Source organism: Carcharhinus amblyrhynchos, chromosome 1, assembly GCF_965287045.1.
Source record: "Carcharhinus amblyrhynchos chromosome 1, sCarAmb.v2.hapA, whole genome shotgun sequence".
Classification (NCBI taxonomy): domain Eukaryota; kingdom Metazoa; phylum Chordata; class Chondrichthyes; order Carcharhiniformes; family Carcharhinidae; genus Carcharhinus; species Carcharhinus amblyrhynchos.
In genome coordinates this window covers 110585246-110606477 of record NC_137324.1, presented here as the reverse complement: position 1 = coordinate 110606477, position 21232 = coordinate 110585246, and the positions used below count along the sequence as shown (strand labels likewise).

The following is a 21232-nucleotide window of genomic DNA, read 5'->3' as shown; positions in this document are numbered from 1 at the left end:
AATAGGCCCCCCAGTGGGCAATGTCAAGATGCCCTCTAGGCATTGTCACTTTGCCCCATGGGAAGTGCCAGGAGGTCAGGTTGCCACTACCAGGCTGCCAATGCCCAGAGGGCACCGACCAGCATGAGAGAGAATAGTGGGCCCAGAGACTTCAGTCAGAAATCTGGCAGCCAGGGACATGTGGAGGCAGTGGCTACATGGCCACCACTTATGTCTCCCGGCCTGCTGTGCCACTAGAACAACGCTGCAGGCTGAGAGCATTGCCCTCTGCCACCACCACCCCAAAGCCACCTTCCTCCCCCCCAAACCCCCACCCGCTGCTGAAGTTTGCAAAGAAGTGAATGTAAATTATTTCTAAATGCAACCATCCTTTTGTGGTGCATTGAATTATTTATATAGCTGCTTTAAATTGCCCCCTATTTTGGTACGTTTGATAGTTGATAAGTTGATGGCACAGTGGTTAGCACTGCTGCCTCACAATGCTAGGGACCTGGGTTCAATTCTAGCCTTAGGTGACTGTCCATGTGAAATTTGCATGCTCTCCTGGTGTCTGCATGGGTTTCCTCTGGGTGCTCCGGTTTCCTCCCACACTCCAAAGGTATGGCGGTCTGGTGGATTGGCCATGCTAAATTGCTAAACCCTTCGTGTCACAGGGATTGGTTGGGTAAATGTGTGGAGTTGCGTGGATAGTGCCTGGGTAAAATACTGTGTCAGAGAATTGATGGGCTGAATGGGGACCTTCTGTATTGTCGGGATTCTATGAAGTCTGGCATATTCTTATTTTTTAAACTTTGATACAAGCGGTGGGGTTATTCAGTTCCAATGGTTTCATAATCAAGAAAGCAGGACTGTAACGTTAGGAAGCCAGTAGGCATGAGGGAGTTAAAATCTGAACGTTGTTGATACTGCTCCCTGAATGTTCCACCTGCCTATCGAATTCAAAGACAGTAGAATCAAATTAAAACACTACACTGAGACGACAGTGTCTTTTTCTACTCAATTTACCCTAAAGTTCGCTCTGGACATGTCCGAATATAATAAATAATACATATAGTTTTTTCAGCAGAATGCCTGATATTTTATTCATCAGTCCAGCAGTAGAAGAGGCTGACAGTACACCTTTATAAATGCTCTTTGGCTTCCTGCTTATAACGTTGGAACAGGCATTGAGCTTTAGGGTCTGAGAAACAAAGATGCTGTTAAGTCCACGGTTGAGAATCACCAGACAAGGTAAGATGTGTGATGTGTCTGTGCAGCTGTTGCTTGCTTGTTAAGTGATGTTATATCAGATGAACTCCTTGCCTGCTGCGATAGATAAAAGGGAAGTTGAAGGGTACAGTGGAGATTGTATGGAAGATTCTGCAGTGCTATTGATTGCTGATTTGTTAATAGTCAATTTACATTAAGAATGTTGTCTGTTCCACGCAATTCAGAGATAGATATCTTTGGAATTCCAGTCTGCTTTGCAAATAATTGCATGACCAGATAAAATTACAAGATGTCTCTGAACTGTCAGCAGGAACATAGGTAGCATAGTTCTACATCTGATAGGTGTGCACTGCAGATCACACCAATATTCATCTGTTAATTCACAATGAGAAGAATTTATACACTGCTCGGTGCTCCAGTTGCAAATGGGCAACATACAAATTGCACAGATTATCCATTGCCGTAAGCACCTAAGAGTCAGATTTTGGATTAATTGAAGATGGGTGAAAGCTGGGAATTAAATAAGCCTTGAATTTTTTAAGTTGGTTCAGCCCTCCAAAAACAGAAGTTCAGATCCTTAGAAGCCCAGTTTTCATTGAATTTTTGGGCATTTGAAATATATTCCAAATTAAAGTACAAGCCCAAAATGAATCACTTTTTTTTGACAGCAATTAAATCGCAATTTTATCATTAACTAACAGAATGATTTTCATTCATCACTTTTGAATCGGAAGTACATCACTCTGCCTTGGTTCATTGGCTCATATGTACAAAGATGCAATGATTCGAAAATGATCAGGTTAAAATAAAAGTTCCAGAAATACAATTTCAACTGAGTGCATTTCAATAACATGGACAGGTGATTAAAAAATGTTTGGTTGTGCAATGTTTTGACAAGAGAAACAGCTCCAGAAATTTCTAGAAAATCAGGCTTGCAGGTTTGATGAAAGATAAGAAATGTAAATTTTAAAACCTGAAAAAGACAACACTTAGGAGGTTAATGGTGCCTTACTGGAATGTTGCAATCAGACTGACTGGAATATCTTTTCAGTTAAGGGTCATTTGCTTACACTTGCTGTGTTGTTAATGACTGAATGGTGTAATGCCGACCATATAAACATTTCAGCAGCGCTGTTCAGTTGGGTACAAGAGCCTGGTAGGTTCATGTAATTAACTCCTGAAAGGGACCATAATGTTCATGTTGTTTTGTGCACACTCCATGGACAGCAGATTTAAATGCTAAACTGGAAATTTGCTTTTTTTGCTTTTCATGGCCCCGCCCATTTGTGTAATAAGTTGGCCTCATTGAAGCCGTAAACAAGTTGGTCTATAAACGTACTTTCCTTCAACTGCACTGTTCCACTTGGATTCTCTAGCCCTCTCCTGTCTGGCTGACAGCAAAGCATTAATAAAATTATACATTAATGAAAGATTTGTGCACAAGGGTAATACACATTGTAAAATGAAAATTTTGCTTTGAAACTACTTGTACAGCACTATACACAATCAAGATACAGTTAAGGTAATGGCAACACTGCTTTGAATGGAAATTTTCATCCCCTGTGTAACTGGTGAGTTCATACTATGTGCTTGTGTGAGGAATGGTTATCTGGCTGTGGTTAATCCTCATTACCAGATGACCTCGAGTTAGTAAAAACTTAACTTTACCACCATTTACACCCACTGGTTGGTTGTTACTCTTCACTGACATCTTGCTACATATAGGGCCAGGACTTTGCTATGAAGATGAGTAGCTCGAGGTGGGAAACTTCCCGACCCTGTCGTTCTGAATTGATAAAGGGCCCCATTAAATACAATTTTTACCCCAGGAAAATGGGAGTGATTTCAAGTTTGGGGGTGGACACTGGAATGGGTGAGTGCCAAGTCGGGATGTTAGAAGACCTATTTCAGTTTTCGAGGACTTTGTCCCAATTGTTTTAAAAGCTTTGAGACTCTTTCACTCTCATCCCTCATAACCTCTCACCCACCCATTCCACTGCCCACGCCCCCTCATTTGGCGATTTCCCCTCCCCCATACCACCTCATAACCCCATGCCACATCATATCCCCATGCTCCCTTCACACCACCACATAACACCCATACTACCTCCATCGGCACTCACCTTCTATGGGCAGGAACTGTGTGAAGATGAATTTAATAGAGCTCTCACTCATACACATTTGATAGTGGGGAAAAAACTTTCATTCATCAATCCCGTGAAGTGGTCATTTGGTTACAAAACCAAATAAACTTGTATTCAGCAACTACAGCAAAGATAAGTTATCCTTTGATAGCCTTATAAAACTGTCAATCAAAATGTGAACTCATTCTCCTTGCTAGGATAGATGTCTTTGGACCTTTTGAAACTCAGCCAGTCATGTATATTGGGTTTAGATGTAATAACAGCTTTTGGGAAATGCCAACAAAGAAGTCCATGGAAACTGCAAGAAAAAAATGGTAATGTCTTTTTCTAAACTCCACCACATGTATCTGCATGTGCCTTCTTTTTATCTCTGGCAGCTGCTGCCTAGTTGTCTCATTTTTAAAGGGTCAGGGATGTAAGTAATCTCAGATCTTGTCACTTAAATAGACCTTGTCCACAGGTCTAGAGTCTTTACATCTCCTTCATAACCTTCTGCCTCACATGTTGTGGGTTAAGGGTTTTGGAGTTATGAAAATGGGGGCTGTTTAAACTTAGCACTGTTTTCACATGGGCCTCCTGAGTTTGCGTTTCCACCTTTTTTTTGCATCACACCTGCTTTGCTCCACGGGCTAAAATGGCATTAGCCAGAAATGGGAATGGGACCTCAATATCCAGGCCGCATTCGCCATTTTTGAAGGTTTTCTGAGTTATCCTAACTCAAAGAAAATTCAGCCCACAATATCAGTTACTGATTCCCATGTGAACTATACCTACCTGAGACCTATTCATCTATATGATTGATGTGCTCTGCTGATTACAATTTTCTCATTATACTTACAGTGACTGCATACAGGCAGTTCTGCTCATTAATTCAGTCTTCAACACTCTGTTTGTCCAGCTGATGTTCAGCTCCTGCTGTTTTTGGAAGGCATCCAGGCCCCTAATTTCATTAGGGCCCGAAATTGGGTGATTATCCTGTGGTGATAGTCGTTGATGGTGTACAGAAACAGAGGCCAGAAGACTGGCCGAAATTTGACCTCTGACCTTATGATGGCACTATGGGCCACATCTTACTTGTTGTAAGTCTTGTCAGCTTTACCCATCATAGACACACACTGGCATGGTGGCGCAGTGGTTAGCACTGCTGCCTCACAGCTCCAGGGACCTATATTTGATTCCTGGCTTGGGTCACTGTCTGTGTGGAGTCTGCACGTTCTTCCCGTGTCTGCGTGGGCTTCCTCTTGGTGCTCTAGTTTCCTTTCACAGCCTGAAGACATGCTGGTTAGGTGCATTGGCTATGCTAAGTTCTCCCTCAGAGTACCCAAAAAGGTGTCAGAATGTGGCGATTAGGGGATTTTCACTGTAACTTAATTGCAGTGTTAATGTAAGCTTATTCGTGATTAATAAACAAATAAACTTCCTAGGCAAGTTCATGGCATGTGAGATGGGGCAGGGGGCAGGGGGTGATGGCATATTAGCTGCCACCTGCTGTTGTATTATGCAGCCAAGGAAAAGACTTTTGACATTTAAGTTTCCACACAAAAGCAGCCATTTCAAAGGTTTTGGACCTTTCTTTAAGCAGCATCTAGGGGTCCCTTTAAGAAATGTTGGTCAGGATATCCATGACCTGGAAATAATTGCCTGAGCTAGAATAGCACAGATTCCAATTAGGACAAATTAATTTAGCAAACCTCATCTAAAATGAATGTCGGAATCTCATTTCAATATTTAAATGAGGTTCGGTCACTCATTTTAGACGAATATTACTTTGAGCAGTGGCCCAAACATCAATGCAGATGAGCAGGCCTCTGTCCTGCTAAATTGGTTTATTGTTGTGTCTGTTCCAGGCCTACAAGAAAGTTGCATTGGTGCTGAACACAGGTTGGAATTGTCCAACATTGTGACAATCCATTTTGGTAACCCAATGAGCAGCACTCTTTCATATATCAGTTTATAAAATGTTTGCTTTGTGTTTACTGGACAAAAATAGCAAATGAGCATTTTGGCTTAAGACTAGGAACAGGAGAACCATCAGTAACCAAATAATTCTATTTATTACTGGTATTTGAAAATCATGTCCTTTGATACTCTAACCCTGCCACTAAACCATTTACCAGAAAAAAAAGCTGACATTGTGGTTATCAATACTTCATTTAAAGTTTGAGATCAGCACATAAGAAAAACCTGGTTACGCAGCAATTAGATAAAAATAGATTGGTATTGCAGGAAATTTGATTTTAAGTGACCTCTTACATTGATCTCAGTACTCCTATGTCACATAAAAGACTGCAGTGATAGTGTCTTCTGTCTCTCAGTCATGTGTCAAAGACTTGGCACAGAATAAATCACTCAAACTGCAAGAGCTGTTGGAAAGTTGACTTTAATGGCAGCTGATTTGTGTGCGAGAAAGTCCCATACATAACAAAAGAGATCAATGATGCTGTTGGCCATGCTGATTTCCCATATTTTTCCTAGTGTCCTTGATGATGTTTATTTTATGCAAACTGTAATGGACATGGAGGATGAATGCATACCAAAGATTGCATATCAAACTGAACTGGCACCTGCTTGACAATGTGGAAAATTACCCAGAGACACACTGCCAACAAAAGTAGGATACAGCCACCTATTATTCCATCAGTCTCCTCTCAATCATTAGCAAAGTAATGGAAGATGGTGTCAGCGGGGCTATCAAGATGCACTTACTCATCAATAAACTCATTACAGCCTTGGCCCACAGCTGAATTCCAGAGGTGAGTTGAGCATGACTGCCCTGGCTTTATAGAAGCATTTTAACGATTGGGGCAGGGAGAAACTGTAGCAAGATTGAGTGGGAATCAGGTGGAAAACTGTCCACTGGCTGGAGTTATATTTAACACATGGGGAGATATGGGCGCTTTTGGAAGCCATTCATCTCAGTTCAAACATATTGCTCCCAGAGTTCCTCAGCGCAATATCCTCTGGGCCCAGCCATCTCTAGCTGTTTCATCGATTACCTACCCTGCATCATAGTGTCAGAAGTGGGAATGTTTGCTGGTTTTCAGTTACACTTGCAACTCCTCAGATACTGAGGCAGTTCGTGCCAACTTGTGGCAAGATAATATTCATGTTTGAGCAGCTAATTAGCAAGTAACAGTTATGCTACACAAGTGCCAGCTAATGATCATTGCCAAAAAGAGTGAATCTAACCGTCTCCCCATGACATTCAGTGGAATTATTGTCACTGAATTCCCCCATCACCAACATCCTGTGGGCTACCATTGACCAGAAAGAATGATACAAATAATGCGGCTACAAAATGAGGTAAGATATTGGAATCTCTGCGGTAAATGACTCACTTCCTGACTACCCAAAGCTGTCAACCATCTATAAGACAAAAGTCAGGACTGTGACGGAATATCTTCATTTGCCTGGATGAGTACAGCTCCAACACTCAAGAAGCACAGCAAGATTTAAGACAAAGTAGCCCTCTTATTTGCACCACTCCCACCATCTCAAATATTCACTCCTCCACCCAAGATGTTTTAGGGCACACCAACCACAAGGAACTCACCAAGGTTTCTTGATCAATGCCTCGAAACCCATGGCTTTGACCACCTGGAAGGACAAGAGCAATAGGGAGAAGGGACACACTGTAAATTCCTCTCTGAGTCACGTACCACCCTGCTTTGGATATATCAACATTCTTCCATTGTCACTGAGTCGCAGTCCTGAAATTCCCTCCTTAACAGCACTGTGGGTGTATCTACATCACATGCATGGCAGTGGTTCAGGAAGGCAGCTCACCACCACCTTCTCATGAGGGATTACAAATGGACAATAAATGCTAATCTTAATAGCAGCACTCACATTCCATGAACCAACAATAATTTTAAAATAGAATTCCCTTCGATTAAGAATCAAACAAAGAGCAAAAATGGCTTCTACATATCCTGTCAGTAAAAAGAAGCCATGGTATACCAGAAATTAATACGGGATTACCCAGATAAAAGGCTAAAAAGTTTAACAAAAGGGGCATTAATGCAGAAATTGTACGAGTTAAACAATATTTGTAAGAGAAGTGTGAACAATGACACGTTAGAAGGAAACATGGCAACCATGTCTCAGTTGGCAGCAATGTTGTGGGTTTAAGTTTTGAGTACAAAGGTCTAGGTTGATGCTCTGATGCAGTACTGACAGAGTGCTGCACTGCCTGAGGTGCCAGCTTTAGAATGAGATATTAAACCCTAATAAAATAGGGTAAAGAAAATATTTTGTGACACTGTTTAAGTAAAACAAGGACATTATTCCTGGCCTATACTTATCCTTTAATAAACAATGGCAAAACCAAATTTCCTGGCCTTTGTCAGAACAATATAAAAAGCAGTTGTTTTTTGAACCTGCCGAAGAGCAAATTGGATGTTGCATTTCTTATGTTACAGTAGTGTTAAGGATGAAATTGAAAAGGACCTCAGAATCTTCTCAAGGTCCCTGGGCTGGGTTTTTCAGTTGGTGGGACTCCACAATTGAAATGGTCGGTGGGCAGCCCCGCAGCCATTTAATACTCTATGGAGTGAAGGCCACTGTTGGTGCTACAGGCAACCCCCAGATTGTAAGTGCTGGTGTCAGGAGCTCAGAACCAGGGACATACAGGGTTAGGGGTGTGGGGTAAATGGTCTCATGTTAGATATTGGAGGGGTGGCCATGGTGGGGAGTGGGCACAATGTTTGTGGAAGGTCAGGTTGGAAAGACCAGGTGTGACAGAGCACCGGGAGGGTGCAGGCCAGACTTGGTGGGGCAGGGGAGGAGTAGCCTGAAAAGCAAAGGGGATCTATGAGGGAGATACCCTGTCCCATTCCCATCCAAGGCTCAAAGAGGTTAATCACACTTTTTGCTCTCCCTAATCTTTTACTGTTGGCTAGGTGGGAAATAACTCTAATGTGGCCATTAACTGACCATTTAAGGGCTTCAAATGGGACAAGAATATGAGGACCACTATAGGTCTTGCAATGGTTGAGGCGGCAGGAAGGCCACACAGGGAATTTAACAAACCCCCTGCCTGCACACTGTCAGGGGCCCATAGAATTCAGCGTCATGTTAAACAGGTGGAGACAATGCGGAGCAGCAAACAACAAAGCCAAAGGAATGCTACATTAGACAACCAAAAGAAGTGTCTAAGTCAAAAGAGTAACATTTGTGCCTCACAAATGCCAAGCAATGACCATCTCCAACAAGAGAGAATCTAACCATTGCCCCTTCAATGATATTACCATCACTGAATCCCCCACTGTCAACATCCTGGGGGTTACTATTGACCGGAATCTAAACTGAACTACAGACAGAATAGTGGATGCAACTCTCCCTAAATCAGTGAAGAAAGAATCAGAGGCAGTAGTAGGGGCAGTATGAAATATTTCTGGGTGGACCAGAAAGTTTGGCTCACTGCATCATATGAATGGATTTTATCTTTCCTGCCAGCTGGTTTGAAGCCAGGATGATTCAGAAAATCTAGCAGGTGGCTTCCCCGCTGCCTACTCACCCATCCCTGGTGGGGAAGGTCCACAACATGCAGGAAGCCAGGCAATTTTAGCTGCATGGGCTCCTGTCAATTCAGTCTGGGTAGGACATTCTTTAGAGGATTCCTGGGACTAATGGAGGCACATCCCCAAGTCACATCCTGAAAACTGGTTCCTCCCCATTTTGACCCTGCCCCAGCATCCTGAACCTGACCCTGCACCACCTAGATTACCCCCGCCCGAAGCCCAGACTTAACCTGGGTTCCTTAGTGTGGCAGGATTGTCTGTAGTCCCAGCAATGGCCACTGCTGCCATGATGCAATGATGGCACAACAGAGCTACTGAACATCCTATTCGGCAACAGGTCTCTAGGGCAGAGTTCTGATATAGGGGCAAAGTCTCACTTTAAGACAAAATTAATGCTGCTCCTCATGTTGAATTGCTGTGGGGCAGCCATCAGGATCGTACCCCTGCCTGCCCCTCCTACGTTTTAGTCCAGATTTAAAAACCAAACACCGTGTAAAATTTAGCTTTTGTGACATTATTGTGTGAGCTGCACCAGCATAATGGAAACCACAAATTTGTTTTGCGAAATGATAAATAATTTATCGAACAAGTCTTGGATGCTTTATCATCCACTGGTGCTTTTTGCAATAAATAATACTTCTCGTGTCCAACTTGGACATGTTTTTTCCTGTAAAATATAAGAATCTTTGTAAATATGGTAACAATTTGACCTGGAGCAGGATTTTTATCTTTGCAATATTGATTTTGCTCAACATTCATTGCAGTGGCTGGAATCGGCTCCCTAAAAGTATGTGCACATTTGAGTTGAAGAGACGTCTATTATGCCATTTTTTCGAAGTGAAATAAAAATCACTGACAGCTTAACTGGGTTATGATGATCAGCTTGACATTCACTACCTTATTAAAGTGGCAGGACTGACGGGTGAAACCAAAGAATGAACTTGACCTTTGCTCTTGTCCTTCAATCTTTCAACCAGTCCCCAGTTTGCGATCAGTGCATGTGGACATCCCATATTACTTAATTCATATCAGGAAACATTGGCTCCAATATGAGGCTTCAAATGTCACTTTGTTTGCAATGTACATGATACACTGTGTGATACTAGTTCTGGTATGAACCATTTTGGAGAGAATCATCCCTCAGCACATTTTGAAAATACAATCCATTCCAAATTGCTGCTCTTTTTTTTAAGAGCATGGTGCTGAATTTATAGTTTAAAAGCAGTGAACTGCTGGCAGATTTTGTGGTTTATTATCAGGTAGCTTTCAGCAAAATGCTCAATGATGTGTTTAGAAACACTTAAATGCCCAACGAACATATGTCAGCCGACTGCTATAAAAGTTCACTGTGATTCGCTATACTTACTTCTCTTTTCCTACCTGAACCATAATGAAATCAGACCTGGTTGGTGCAGCGCACAGCTGAGAAAATGTCCAAGTGATGGTTATAGCCACTGGCTAGAATTTGCAGCATTATGTAAGAAATTAAGTGCCAGAGCAGAACGGGTAGTTGATTTAGATTCAATTTAAATTAACAGTCTTAATGTAATGAAGACTACAGTAGTCCTAATCATACATTCTTCTCAGAAAACCTCCAACACCATGTATTGCTTTTGTATAGATGTCCTTGTTCCTGATGTTGGCTTGAGATAGGGCTGAAAGCCTTGAGGACAATTCATTACTTCAATCTCATTGACTGGTAGCTGCAGATTAATTTTCAGATTTATATAGAGTTGATGGTACAAAGGGAACATTACGTGTCAGGAATAACTATTGTACACAGAGAAATTTCTCTTCAAGAATGATCTCCAGGGAAACTTTCCAATCTCTCTGCTTTGTCGGCAGGATATTTTTAGCGGAGCATTGCCTAGTGAAATTGTGCATTGTTGTAGCAGTGAACTGCATCATGATTTGTTGAATCTGGTTTGCCTCACTCATCTTGACATGGAGGGTTCCTGGTCTCGGTTACATTTTCTTTTGGGATGTGCAAGATGGAGGTAGATCGCATCCTCAGAGAAAAGGAGGGACAGTTAAAAGCAAGTTACGCTTAAAGCTCTAATGCCTCGAGTGACAACCAGTTAAACATTCTGACAGGCAAACAGCTGAACTGAGGATTTCTGCTTGCCCTCATGTGGCATTAACAAATGGGAAAAGGTGACAAAATATCAGAATTTAGTCTCCATCAGTGCTGGTTGACAATTGGGCAGCATTCTTCCATGCCCCTGCTCAGTTGCGGGCAAGGGAGGAATTCGGCAGAGGCCCCAAAAATCTGATTCATTCCAGTGCAAATTTTCAGTGGATTACCTGCTGGTACCCGCCATGGCAGATTGGGAATCTCACTGGAGGCTGGCGTGAAACTGCTTTGCATCCTGGCAGTGGGAAAACACACCGGTCCAAAACACCTCTAGGTGATGTGCAAAAGTTGGGACTTGCCTCAGAAAGACCGAGGCTGCCTTTGTAGCTTGGGATGGAGGCTACTAGTAACCATGGAACTTGGAACACTTGAGCAGCAGTTAGGGGGAGCATCTAATAGTTGGATCTTCCAGCATCAGTGGGATGAATTTTCCCTTGCCCCAGCCTGTGGGTTCAGTCATAGGCACGGGCGGGGGAAAAATTGGGCAAAAGGCCGAAAAATCAGTTTATGCTGGCATATATCTCAGGTGGAACCTTCTGCTGTTGCTTGGCATAACTGATCAGGAAATCTGCTGGGGGCCAGCGTAACCTGATTTACAGCCTGCTAATGGGATGCAGATGAAGGTCTGACTGGAATTTTCTGCCCATGCCTGATCCTCCTTGATGCCACTGGGAAAACATGCCAGTCCAGAACATATCTGGAATGGCATGACGTGCAGAGGTTGGGACTTACCTGAAGAATGCCTGGAGCTATCCCTGGAATTTGGGATGGAGACCACCAGCGACCCTGGGAGACCACATCAGTGTCTGGTGTGGCTGGAGAAGCATTTATCAGGTGACTCTTTCAGCTTCAGTCTGTTCCTGCCTCAAAGTGTTACTGGAGCTCCACCTTCTTTTGGAGGCCCATACTCTTTCTTTAGTGGTTGGTCAGTGATGTTGGGTGCTTTTTAAATATGGCACCCAGATATTATGGTGGGACACATACCCTCATGCCGCCTGGCATGGAATATGGCGCTAAACACCCCCAATGCATAATTAATGAGATTGGGACAAGATTGTGGTGTGGATTCCTGTCAGCCTCTGCTGTGGGAAACACTCCCAAGTACCACCACCACCATCACGGGATTTAGTCCCAAATGGAAGAATTTTGCCCCGAGTCCTTGAGATGGTTCACCTTCTTTTATCAGGCAGCTCCATCATCTTTGTACAGGAGGTCTATCTTCTTTCTTCAATGGTGGGTTAGCGTTGTTGGGCACATTTTTAATATGGGACTCATCTATGATGGTGGGCCACACACTATCAAATTCACCCCCCCACGGAGGGAGGTGTAAAACCTCCGAATGAATAAATAATTAAACCGTGGACAAAAGTTGCCACCAACGGACTTAGTCCCGGATGGGAGAATTCATCCCACAAAAATCTGTCCGCTGCTGAATGTGAGTTAGCACGGACTAAGGTATACAGGGGAAACAGTGTGGGCTTAGTTAATTGCTATAAAGCTCTGCAGGAAACTGCAGTGCAAATGGCACTTATGTTCAAAAGAGATTTGCAGTGGAGTACCATGGAATAATTTCATTATTCAAAGTACATTATTAACAATACTACTGTAATCTCAGTGAGCTACAATTAAAATATGGATTAGTGAAGCTCTTTCGCTTGGAAATAATGAAATAAATATGGATGAGACTTGCTTCTGGCAGAAACATTTTACACGCTACTGTGTCTCAGTGGAGCAATCCAGCAAAACACAAATTTGAACCAGTGAAATTAAATGCTGAACCAGCAAATCTTCCAGCTACTGCATTTACAGGGGCTGCCTTATATGCCAGGATATATCACCATTGCTTACAATTTCTTTTCAGCTATCATTTTGACGGTCTGATTTTGTTCTCATTTCAGCCCCTGCCATGTGCATTTAGTTTGAATTACTGTACGCTAATACCAAAAGACCAAAGGCGCTTGAGCATCCTTCAGGTATGCCTCCATGTGGGATTTCCATGATCAAGTGGAAGAAATGCTTAACTACCTGAGGCTACCTGGGGAGATTCAGGAACCAAATTCGAAGCAATCAACAGGCTTCATTCCAAAGTCAGAGATTGTGGGCCACATTTTATGATTTCTATAAGCACTCTTGCTAAAGTACTCCCTCTTTTAGACAGGAATGCAATCTATCCTCACTTCCCCCTCGTGTATACAGTGCCATTTAATTATTTTAACTGTTATTGGCTTCCTTCAGAGATTAAACTAGCCTTTAAAATACTAATAACATGGAGGCACAGCCAATGGTGCAGCAAACTTTGTTTCATTTTTCATTTAGTGCGAAACAGTAGTTCCAAATGTTGGCCACATAGTCTGCCTTGACAACTGGCATGGTTAATTTATAGTAAAATATAAGACAAAGATCATAAATGGATTAATTATAAAAAATATAAATACTACAATTATAAATTAATTATGAAATACATTTTGTAAGATCATTAAAATATATACATATGTGCATTGCCCAGATATGATTCCTTTACTTCATAAGTTATTTTTAGGCAATTTGTTTTTGTTGTGTTAAAAAACCTGACTTAACTGAATTTTGGAGAGGAGTCTGGGAAGTACAAGTCCCAGCATGTCCTGGGTGTTTTTGTGCATGCAAGGAATGTGCTTGTGCTGGACTCCACATGTGCAGTCCAATGTTTTTGAGTTCTTTGGCTGGGAACCCTGGGTGGGTAGGAAAACAGTATGGAAACTGGATCATTGAACCCAAGAATGGGACACCATAAGCCAGGAGTCGCAAGATCACAGACAAGTGGAGGGGACAGAGAGAGGCCTGAATGACCAAACCCAGAGAGGGAATCTAAAGAGATGGGACAGGGAGATAAAGAGAGAGAGAAAGACAGAATTGGGGAAGGAGCCACTGGGAGTAGGACACCATGGGTGGGAGCCATTGGAGTGGAGCAGATAATCATAGAATCCCTACAGTGCAGAAGGAGGCCAATCAGCTCATCGAACCTGCACCAACAAAACTCCGTGTAGGCCCTATCCCCACAAGCCCACACATTCACCTCACCAATCCCTCTAACCTATGCATTCTGGGACACTCAGAGGCAATTTAGCATGGCCAATGCACTTAACCTGTACATCTTTGGACAGCAGGAGGAAACTGGAGCACCCAGAGGAAACCCACACAGATGCAGGGAGAACGTGCAGGCTCTGCACGGTCAGTGACTCAAGCCTGGAATCAAACCCAATTCCTTGGAGCTATGAGGCAGAAGTACTAACCATTGTGCTACCATGCTGACCCACAGTGTAACTGTGCTGCCCCAACCGTACCACCGTGCCACCCATCCAAGTGCTCTGTTTGCCAAACTTCAAGTAGTGAGGGTTTTGGTGAAGCCCTGGAGATCTGAGAAGGCAGCAGGAAGTTGGTGATTCTATGCTGTGGGGAACCTTTTGGTACAATAGTGTTCTGCTCGGTGTGGTTGCTCTCTGGGGGTGGTAAGGTGTTGGAAGAAAGGGAAAGGGGTTGGTTTTCAGTAGACCTGTCCTTCATGCAGATGAGCAACCCACTGAGAGCCCATAGTGACACTGAGGCTTTTAACATCTGATGTCATGTCATGTGTGCTCTGCCCAAAGGCAGTTCTTTGATTCATTACCTGCTGATGCATCTTCTTTAGCTGTACTGTTGGTATTTTTATAAGTGGTGGTTTACCACCCTGTTCTGATCCCTGTCAGAAACTCCAGGGTGTTTTATGCAGTCAGCTTTGACCATAAGTTTTGCACTTTGAATTTGGCACGGGTGAGCATAATGTATTTCAGTTCAGGTATTGTCCAAGTGACTCATCAGGGAGCTTTTATCAGATAAAATTTATTTAAGAATGCACTTAAACTAGGATAAGAAAAATCAGCACAATCATGATATTGTATAAACCTTAACAGCTAACTAACTATAATGTTCCAAGCCAAACAACATCCTATAAATGTAAACCCCTTCCTAGGCATGGCACAAAAATACTTGTATGCTGCCGTGATGCTGGATTTTGCAGCTTTTAACACCTGCTGTGAATTTGTCCTTTGAAATGTTGGATTACAACTGAGACTTCCCAGTTCTGAACTATTATCATACTCCAAGCAAGACAGAGACACTGTTTGCCTCTAGCTGGCAACCCACACACAGCATGGTTCCCAACACTAGGGAGAGAAACAAGAAATAATACGTTCTGGCTCAAGTCCAAACCACTTCTAACAAAAACGAAACTCAAACCTTGGACTTTACTGTGCAAAAAACTATCCATGCAGGCATCACCTGACTTCTCAATCATTCACCACCAGCAATTCAACAAGGCCATAACAATCCTAGAACACTGCATTAATCCAGATGAAAATAAACATGTCCATTATATTGCTTCAGTAACAATGAGAGGTCACCGCTCACAGATATTTTGCTGCCAAAATAAACTACCAGGGCCTGTTTGAAAAAAACTGCAGCTGATTAAAATACATTTCTTAAAGGCACAGTATCGTCACAATCCTGTCTCAGGTCAGAACAAGGAGGCAGATCCAAAGCCTACCTCAGCTGGAAAAAGAATCAAATCCATGCTATTGGTGTTATCCTGAACCAAATGTTAGCCATCCAACTAACTGGCCTCAATTGGCCACTGAAGGCCTTAATTAACATTCAGGTGGGAAGGCCATTCACAAGCCTTTCTGTCCTGGATTTAATTAACGTAGGGGTGGTAAGTTGGCAGATTCCCCATCTTACACCCTCTAGTCCAATTAAATACCCATGTCCCCCCAACTTGCCAAGGTGGAGGACATTAAATCCGCACTTTGACTGTTGTGTTTGCTGTGGGGACAACTAAAAGGAAACTTGGCTTCATGTTAAATTTTCTGTTGATCTTAAAAGTAAAATTAATCTATCATGACAGGAGAAGTTATGTCATTTGTTTTCCAAATTCACTAACAAGGGAGGACAGGCTCTTGTTATAAGTCTTCATGCTAAACAACATAGGAAAAAAATGGCGTTAACCAGTGCAACACTTGAATTGTCCAGATTTCAGTCTTTCTGAAATGTGTAATCCTCGGTTGTCTACTTCTTAATTTTTCTTAATAAAATGTATCACAATGAGCTGAATAATGTACAAATATTCCAAAATTCTCAGTGAAACAGACACCCTTAGGTCAATTTGATTGTTGTAAAATATAGTCAGTGTAATCTATAGGTCATCACCTAGAGAGAAGAATATAGAGGAACAAATTTGCAAGGAAATTACTGAAAGGTACAAAATTATGGAGTACTTATAATGTGGAAGATTTAAATACTCCAAATATAGATGAGGATAATATTAGTGTAAAAGGCAGAGAGGGTCAAGAGTGCCTAGAGCTTGTTCAAGAAAATTTTCTTCCAATTGTTTCCAGTCCAATGAGAAAGGAAATACTACTAGACTTAGTTCTTAGGAATGAAATGGGCCAAGTAGAGATCAAAGGAGGGATTTTACAGGCTTGTTCACCCCAAAATCCTGCCCGAGGTCAACAGACTTCCCATTGTCCACCCCTCACCTGCTCCAATTCCCATAGTGGCGGACTGGTTAAATTCCGACTAAGTTTCAATAGAAAATATTTAGGTAACAGTAATCATTGTATCATACTTGTTAGGCTGATTATGGAAAAAGACAAAAAACTGTCTAGTGCAAGAAAAGTTAACTGGAGGAAAGCCAAATTCTATGAAATGAGAACATATTTGAGCCAAGTTGAAGTCTAAGGTTGGTAAGAAAAACAGTAGCTGGACCATGGGCTACCTTCAAAAAAGAGACCATTTGGGCAAAGTCAAAATATATTTCCTCGAAAGGGAACAAACCCAGAGTTCCCTGGATGACAAAGGCATTAGAATTAAGATAAAGAAGAAAACATATGCAGGTGTCAGGTAGAAAATACAAGTGAAAACCAAGCTGAATATAGAAGGTTCAAGAGAATGAAGAAGCAAATAAAAGAAGGTAAAGAGAGAGCATGAGAAGAGATTGATGGCAAAACGTAACCTCAAATCCCAAAGTTTTCTATATAATTAGTAAAAGGGTGGTAAAAGAAAGAGTAGAGAAGGTGAGGAACCAAAAAGGGAACTTACACATGGTGGCAGAGGGCATTACTGAGGTATTAAATAAATTCCAAGGAAGAAGATGTGGCCGAGGCCATGGTAAAGGAGGAGGTATTGGATAGGTTGTCTGTATTTAAAGTTGACAAGGCACCTGGAGACTAGATGAGACACAATCAAGGAAACTGATGAAAGTGAATGGAAATTGCTGAGGTATTGTCTACAACTTTTCACTCTTCCTCTGACTCGGGGATGATGCCAGAGGATCGGAGAATAGCAATTGGTACACTGTTGTTCAAAAAAGTGTGCAAAGATAAACCTAGCAACTACAGACCAATATTATGGTGAGGAAATTTCTAGAGACAATAATTTGGGACAAAATTAATAGTCACATGTGGGTTAATCAACAAAAGCTAATCTGGATTTCTTACTGGAAAACCATGTATAATTAATTTATTGGAGAATTTTGAAGAGATAACAGAGAGGATTGTTGAAGGAAATGCTTTTGATGTGATGAACATGGACTTGCGAAAGGTGTTTTGCTGCACGAGAGACTTGTAAGCAAAGTTAAAGTTTATGGAATATAATGGACAGTAGCAAGATGGATATGGAATTAGCTGAGCAACAGGAAACAAAGAGTAGTGGCAAATGAATGTTTTTCATGCTGGAGTATGGCTTGTAGTGGAGTTTCCCAGGAGTCAGTGTCAGGATCCTTGCTTTTGCTGATATATATTATTTACCTAGACCTTGGTGCACAGGGAACAATTTTTACAGATAATGCAAAACTCAGAAGTATTTTTAGCTGTGAGGAGGGAAGTGTAGAACATCGAAAGGACATAGGCAAATTGGTGGACTAGGCGGACAGGTGACAGATGAAGTTCAATGCAGAGAAATGTGAAGTTATTTATTTTAGTAGAAAGAACATGGAGAGATGGTATAAAATAGAGAGTACAAATTTAAAGGGGTGCAAGAGCAGAATGACATGGGTGTTTATGTGCATAAGTCATTGAAAACAGGACAGGTTGAAAGTGCAGTTAATAAAGCATATGGTGCCCTACATTTTATTAATAAGGAAATAGAGGCCGTTGATAGCCATTCCCTAACCTTGTTTCCAAAACCCGTATTTTCCCTGTCCCCATGGTTCCCACCTGGCGAGATCCCGCTGTAACAGCATTTACCTTTTTCCCGGGTTGCTCCATGATTTTGGGACTCCAGGGGATACTGTTCCAATGGTAACCACAGCCTCTGTAGTGCTACTGAGTACAAGGGCTGTTGGCCTCTAATTGGCTGGCAGCTCTTGGCTGGTGGGAAGTCATCTTCTGGGGTTCTCAGTTTTTAGGAGAGTCCACCTTAACTGATTGATGGGCAGAAGATACTGCTGGCCCTTCTCCTCAGAATCATCGCAAGTGTCCCATGTGTTTTCAAGCTGAGAAGCTGAGAATGGAAGACTCCACACATAATGTAGCTGATGGGTACAGATTGTTTTGCTTGGAGTAATAAAACCCTATTGATAATGTTACAGTGCAACAAAGGATTGACTATCAGTTGTGTTTTGAAGATGGTAACTTGTACTAATGACATTAGTAAAATGTCATTAATTAAATTTCAGAGTTTATAGAAAGATAATAGATTTTCAGAAGCTGTTTTATTTTCATTTTATTTGTTTTTGGGATATGAGCATTGTTAGCCAGAATTTATTCCTCATCCCGAATTGCCTATGAAAATGTGGTGATGAGCTGTTCTCTTGGCCACTGCAGTCCATCAGGTGTAGGTGCCCCACAATACTATTAGGAAAGGAGTTCCAGAATTTTACCCAGCGACAGTTAAAGAATGTCAATGTATTCAGGAAGGGGTGTGAATTAAAGGGAAACTTGCAGGTGGTGGTGTTCCCATGCATCCGCTGCCCTTGACCTTGATGTAGATAATGTAGAGATGCCGGCGTTGGACTTGGGTGGACACAGTAAGAAGTCTCCTTGATGTAGATGGTAGAGGTTGCAGGTTCGGAAAACACTGTCGATAGAACCTTGGTGAGTTGCTACAGTGCGCTTTGTAGAAGGTGAAGGAGTGAATGTTTATGGTAGTGGATGGGGTGGGGTGCTAACAGGTGGGCTGTTTTGTCCTGGATGAGGCCAGGCTTATTGAAGGTTGTTGGTGCTGCACTCATCCATGTAAGTGGAGAGTATTTCATCGCACTCTTGAATTTTGTCTTCTAAATGGTGGACAGACTTTATGGAGACAGGATGTGAATTCCCAGTCTCTGACCTGCTCTTGCAGCCACACTATTTATATGGCTGTGTTCGGTCAATAGTAATCCCCAGGACAACACATTGGTTAACACTGCTGCCTCACAGAACCAGGGATCCGGGTTCAATTCTGGCCTCTGGTGGCTGTGTGTAGTTTGGATGTTCTCCCTGTGTTTGTGTGGGTTTCCTCTGGTGCACTGGTTTCCTCCCACAGTCCAAAGATGTGTGGGTTAGGATTGATTGGCCTTGCTAAATTTCCCCTGCTTGACTTAGGTTCGAGCAGAGTAAGTATGAGGGGTTATGGGGATAGGATCTGGGTGGGATTGTTGGCAGTGTAGGCTTGATGGGCTAAATGACCTCCTTCTCCATTATAGGGATTCTATGATTCTATGTTAATGTAGTTGAATGTCAGTTGAGATGGCTGAGTGCAGGGATTGCGCACTACGTTCAGTTTTCACTAGCAATACCAATCTCTATACACCCTGCAACTTTTAACTCCGTAATTGTAATTGTTAAGAGTTGAATTATTTCATTTTCATTTTGGGGCTGCCAATACTCCAGGATTGGTGCAGAGCTCCATAATTTATTTAAATTAGAATTTAAATACAATTTTAATATGATTAGCAGGCCCAGGACTGAAGTCTCCGGGCACCTTAGCCTCTTCCCACCTCACCTCCAACCCCGCCAGATTTAGTGTAGCTCCCCACTTGCGGGGAGCTGGTGGCCTGACCCTGTTGGAATGAAGGGGGCAATGAATGCCCCCCAGAGCTTGGGTGCTGGGGGAGTGTCCCCTGGGCATTGCCACCTTGGTAGTGTGAGTCTGGGCCCCCTGGTACTGCCCAAGAGGCAAAGTGCCAGTGTCCAGGGGCCATCTTGGCACTGGCCACTGGATATATGGCAGTGCCAAGAGGGCAGGGCCTCTGGGAGGCGATCGGTGGGCGTGGGGAGTCCCGGTGCCTCTCTGCATTTTGGGCTGAGTGACAGAGGGAGGGAGGCCAGCAATCGGGGCTGGACATCTGGATGAGTCGAATCTGTGATGGGGGTGTGGTGAGGTTTGGGAGTTCAGAGCTGCAGGGATGGAGGATGGGATATTGAGGCAGGCTGGAGGCAGCAGAAGGTTAAATCACACGGGATCAAGGATGAACTAGTTCAATGGATTCAGAACTGACTTGGCCTTAGAATAGAGAAGTAGCAGTGGAAGGGTGTTTTTCTGAATCAAAGTCTGTAACTAGTGGTGTTCATGATGTGGGTATGCTGGCGTTGGACTGGCGTAAACACAGTAAAAAGTCTGACAACACCAGGTTTTAGTCCAACCTATTTATTTGATAATATACTCACAAGCTTTCGAGGGGACAGCCTCTTCGTCAGGTGAATGGAGAGTTCTGGCCAGAAAGCTTGTGAGTATATTATCAAATAAATAGGTTGGACTAAAACCTGGTGTTGTCAGACTTTTTACTAGTGGTGTTCCACAGAGAGCAGTGCTGGGGCCTCTGTTGTTTATACTATATATAAATGACTTGGAAGAAAACATGGCTGGTCTGATTAGCAAGTTTGTGGATGATACTAAGATTGGTAGAGTTGCAGATAGTGATGAAGATTGTCAGAGAATACAGCAGGTAATAGATAAGCTGAAAAATTGTGTGGGGAAATGGGAGGTGGAATTTAGTCCAGATAAATGTGAGGTGATGTATTTTGATAGATCTAATTCAAGAAGGAACTACAAAATAAATGGCAGAACCATCAGGAGCATAGACCCACAGAGAGATCTGGGAGTACAAATCCACAGATCCTTAAAAATGGCAGCACAAGTGGAAAAGGGGATGAAGAAGGCATACTTGCCTTCATTGAACAGGGTATTGAGTTTAAAAGTTGGCAAATTATTTTACAGTTATATAAAACATTGGT

The 21232-nt window shown here is 42.5% G+C and overlaps 1 protein-coding gene across 3 annotated transcripts in view; it reads left to right on the top strand.

Moving 5' to 3' along the window:
- The window catches only part of arhgap24 (Rho GTPase activating protein 24), a 619498-nt gene that overhangs the window by 242476 nt on the left and 355790 nt on the right, over positions 1-21232 (top strand). The window contains exon 1 of one of the 3 annotated variants that reach the window (XM_080191083.1): positions 1167-1230. The exons of the other annotated variants lie outside the window; for them this stretch is intronic. Coding sequence (XP_080047209.1) covers positions 1194-1230 — 37 coding nt within the window. The 5' untranslated portion in view covers positions 1167-1193. Of the gene's footprint in view, positions 1-1166; positions 1231-21232 lie in introns of those variants that run through there. 3 annotated transcript variants of the gene reach the window in all.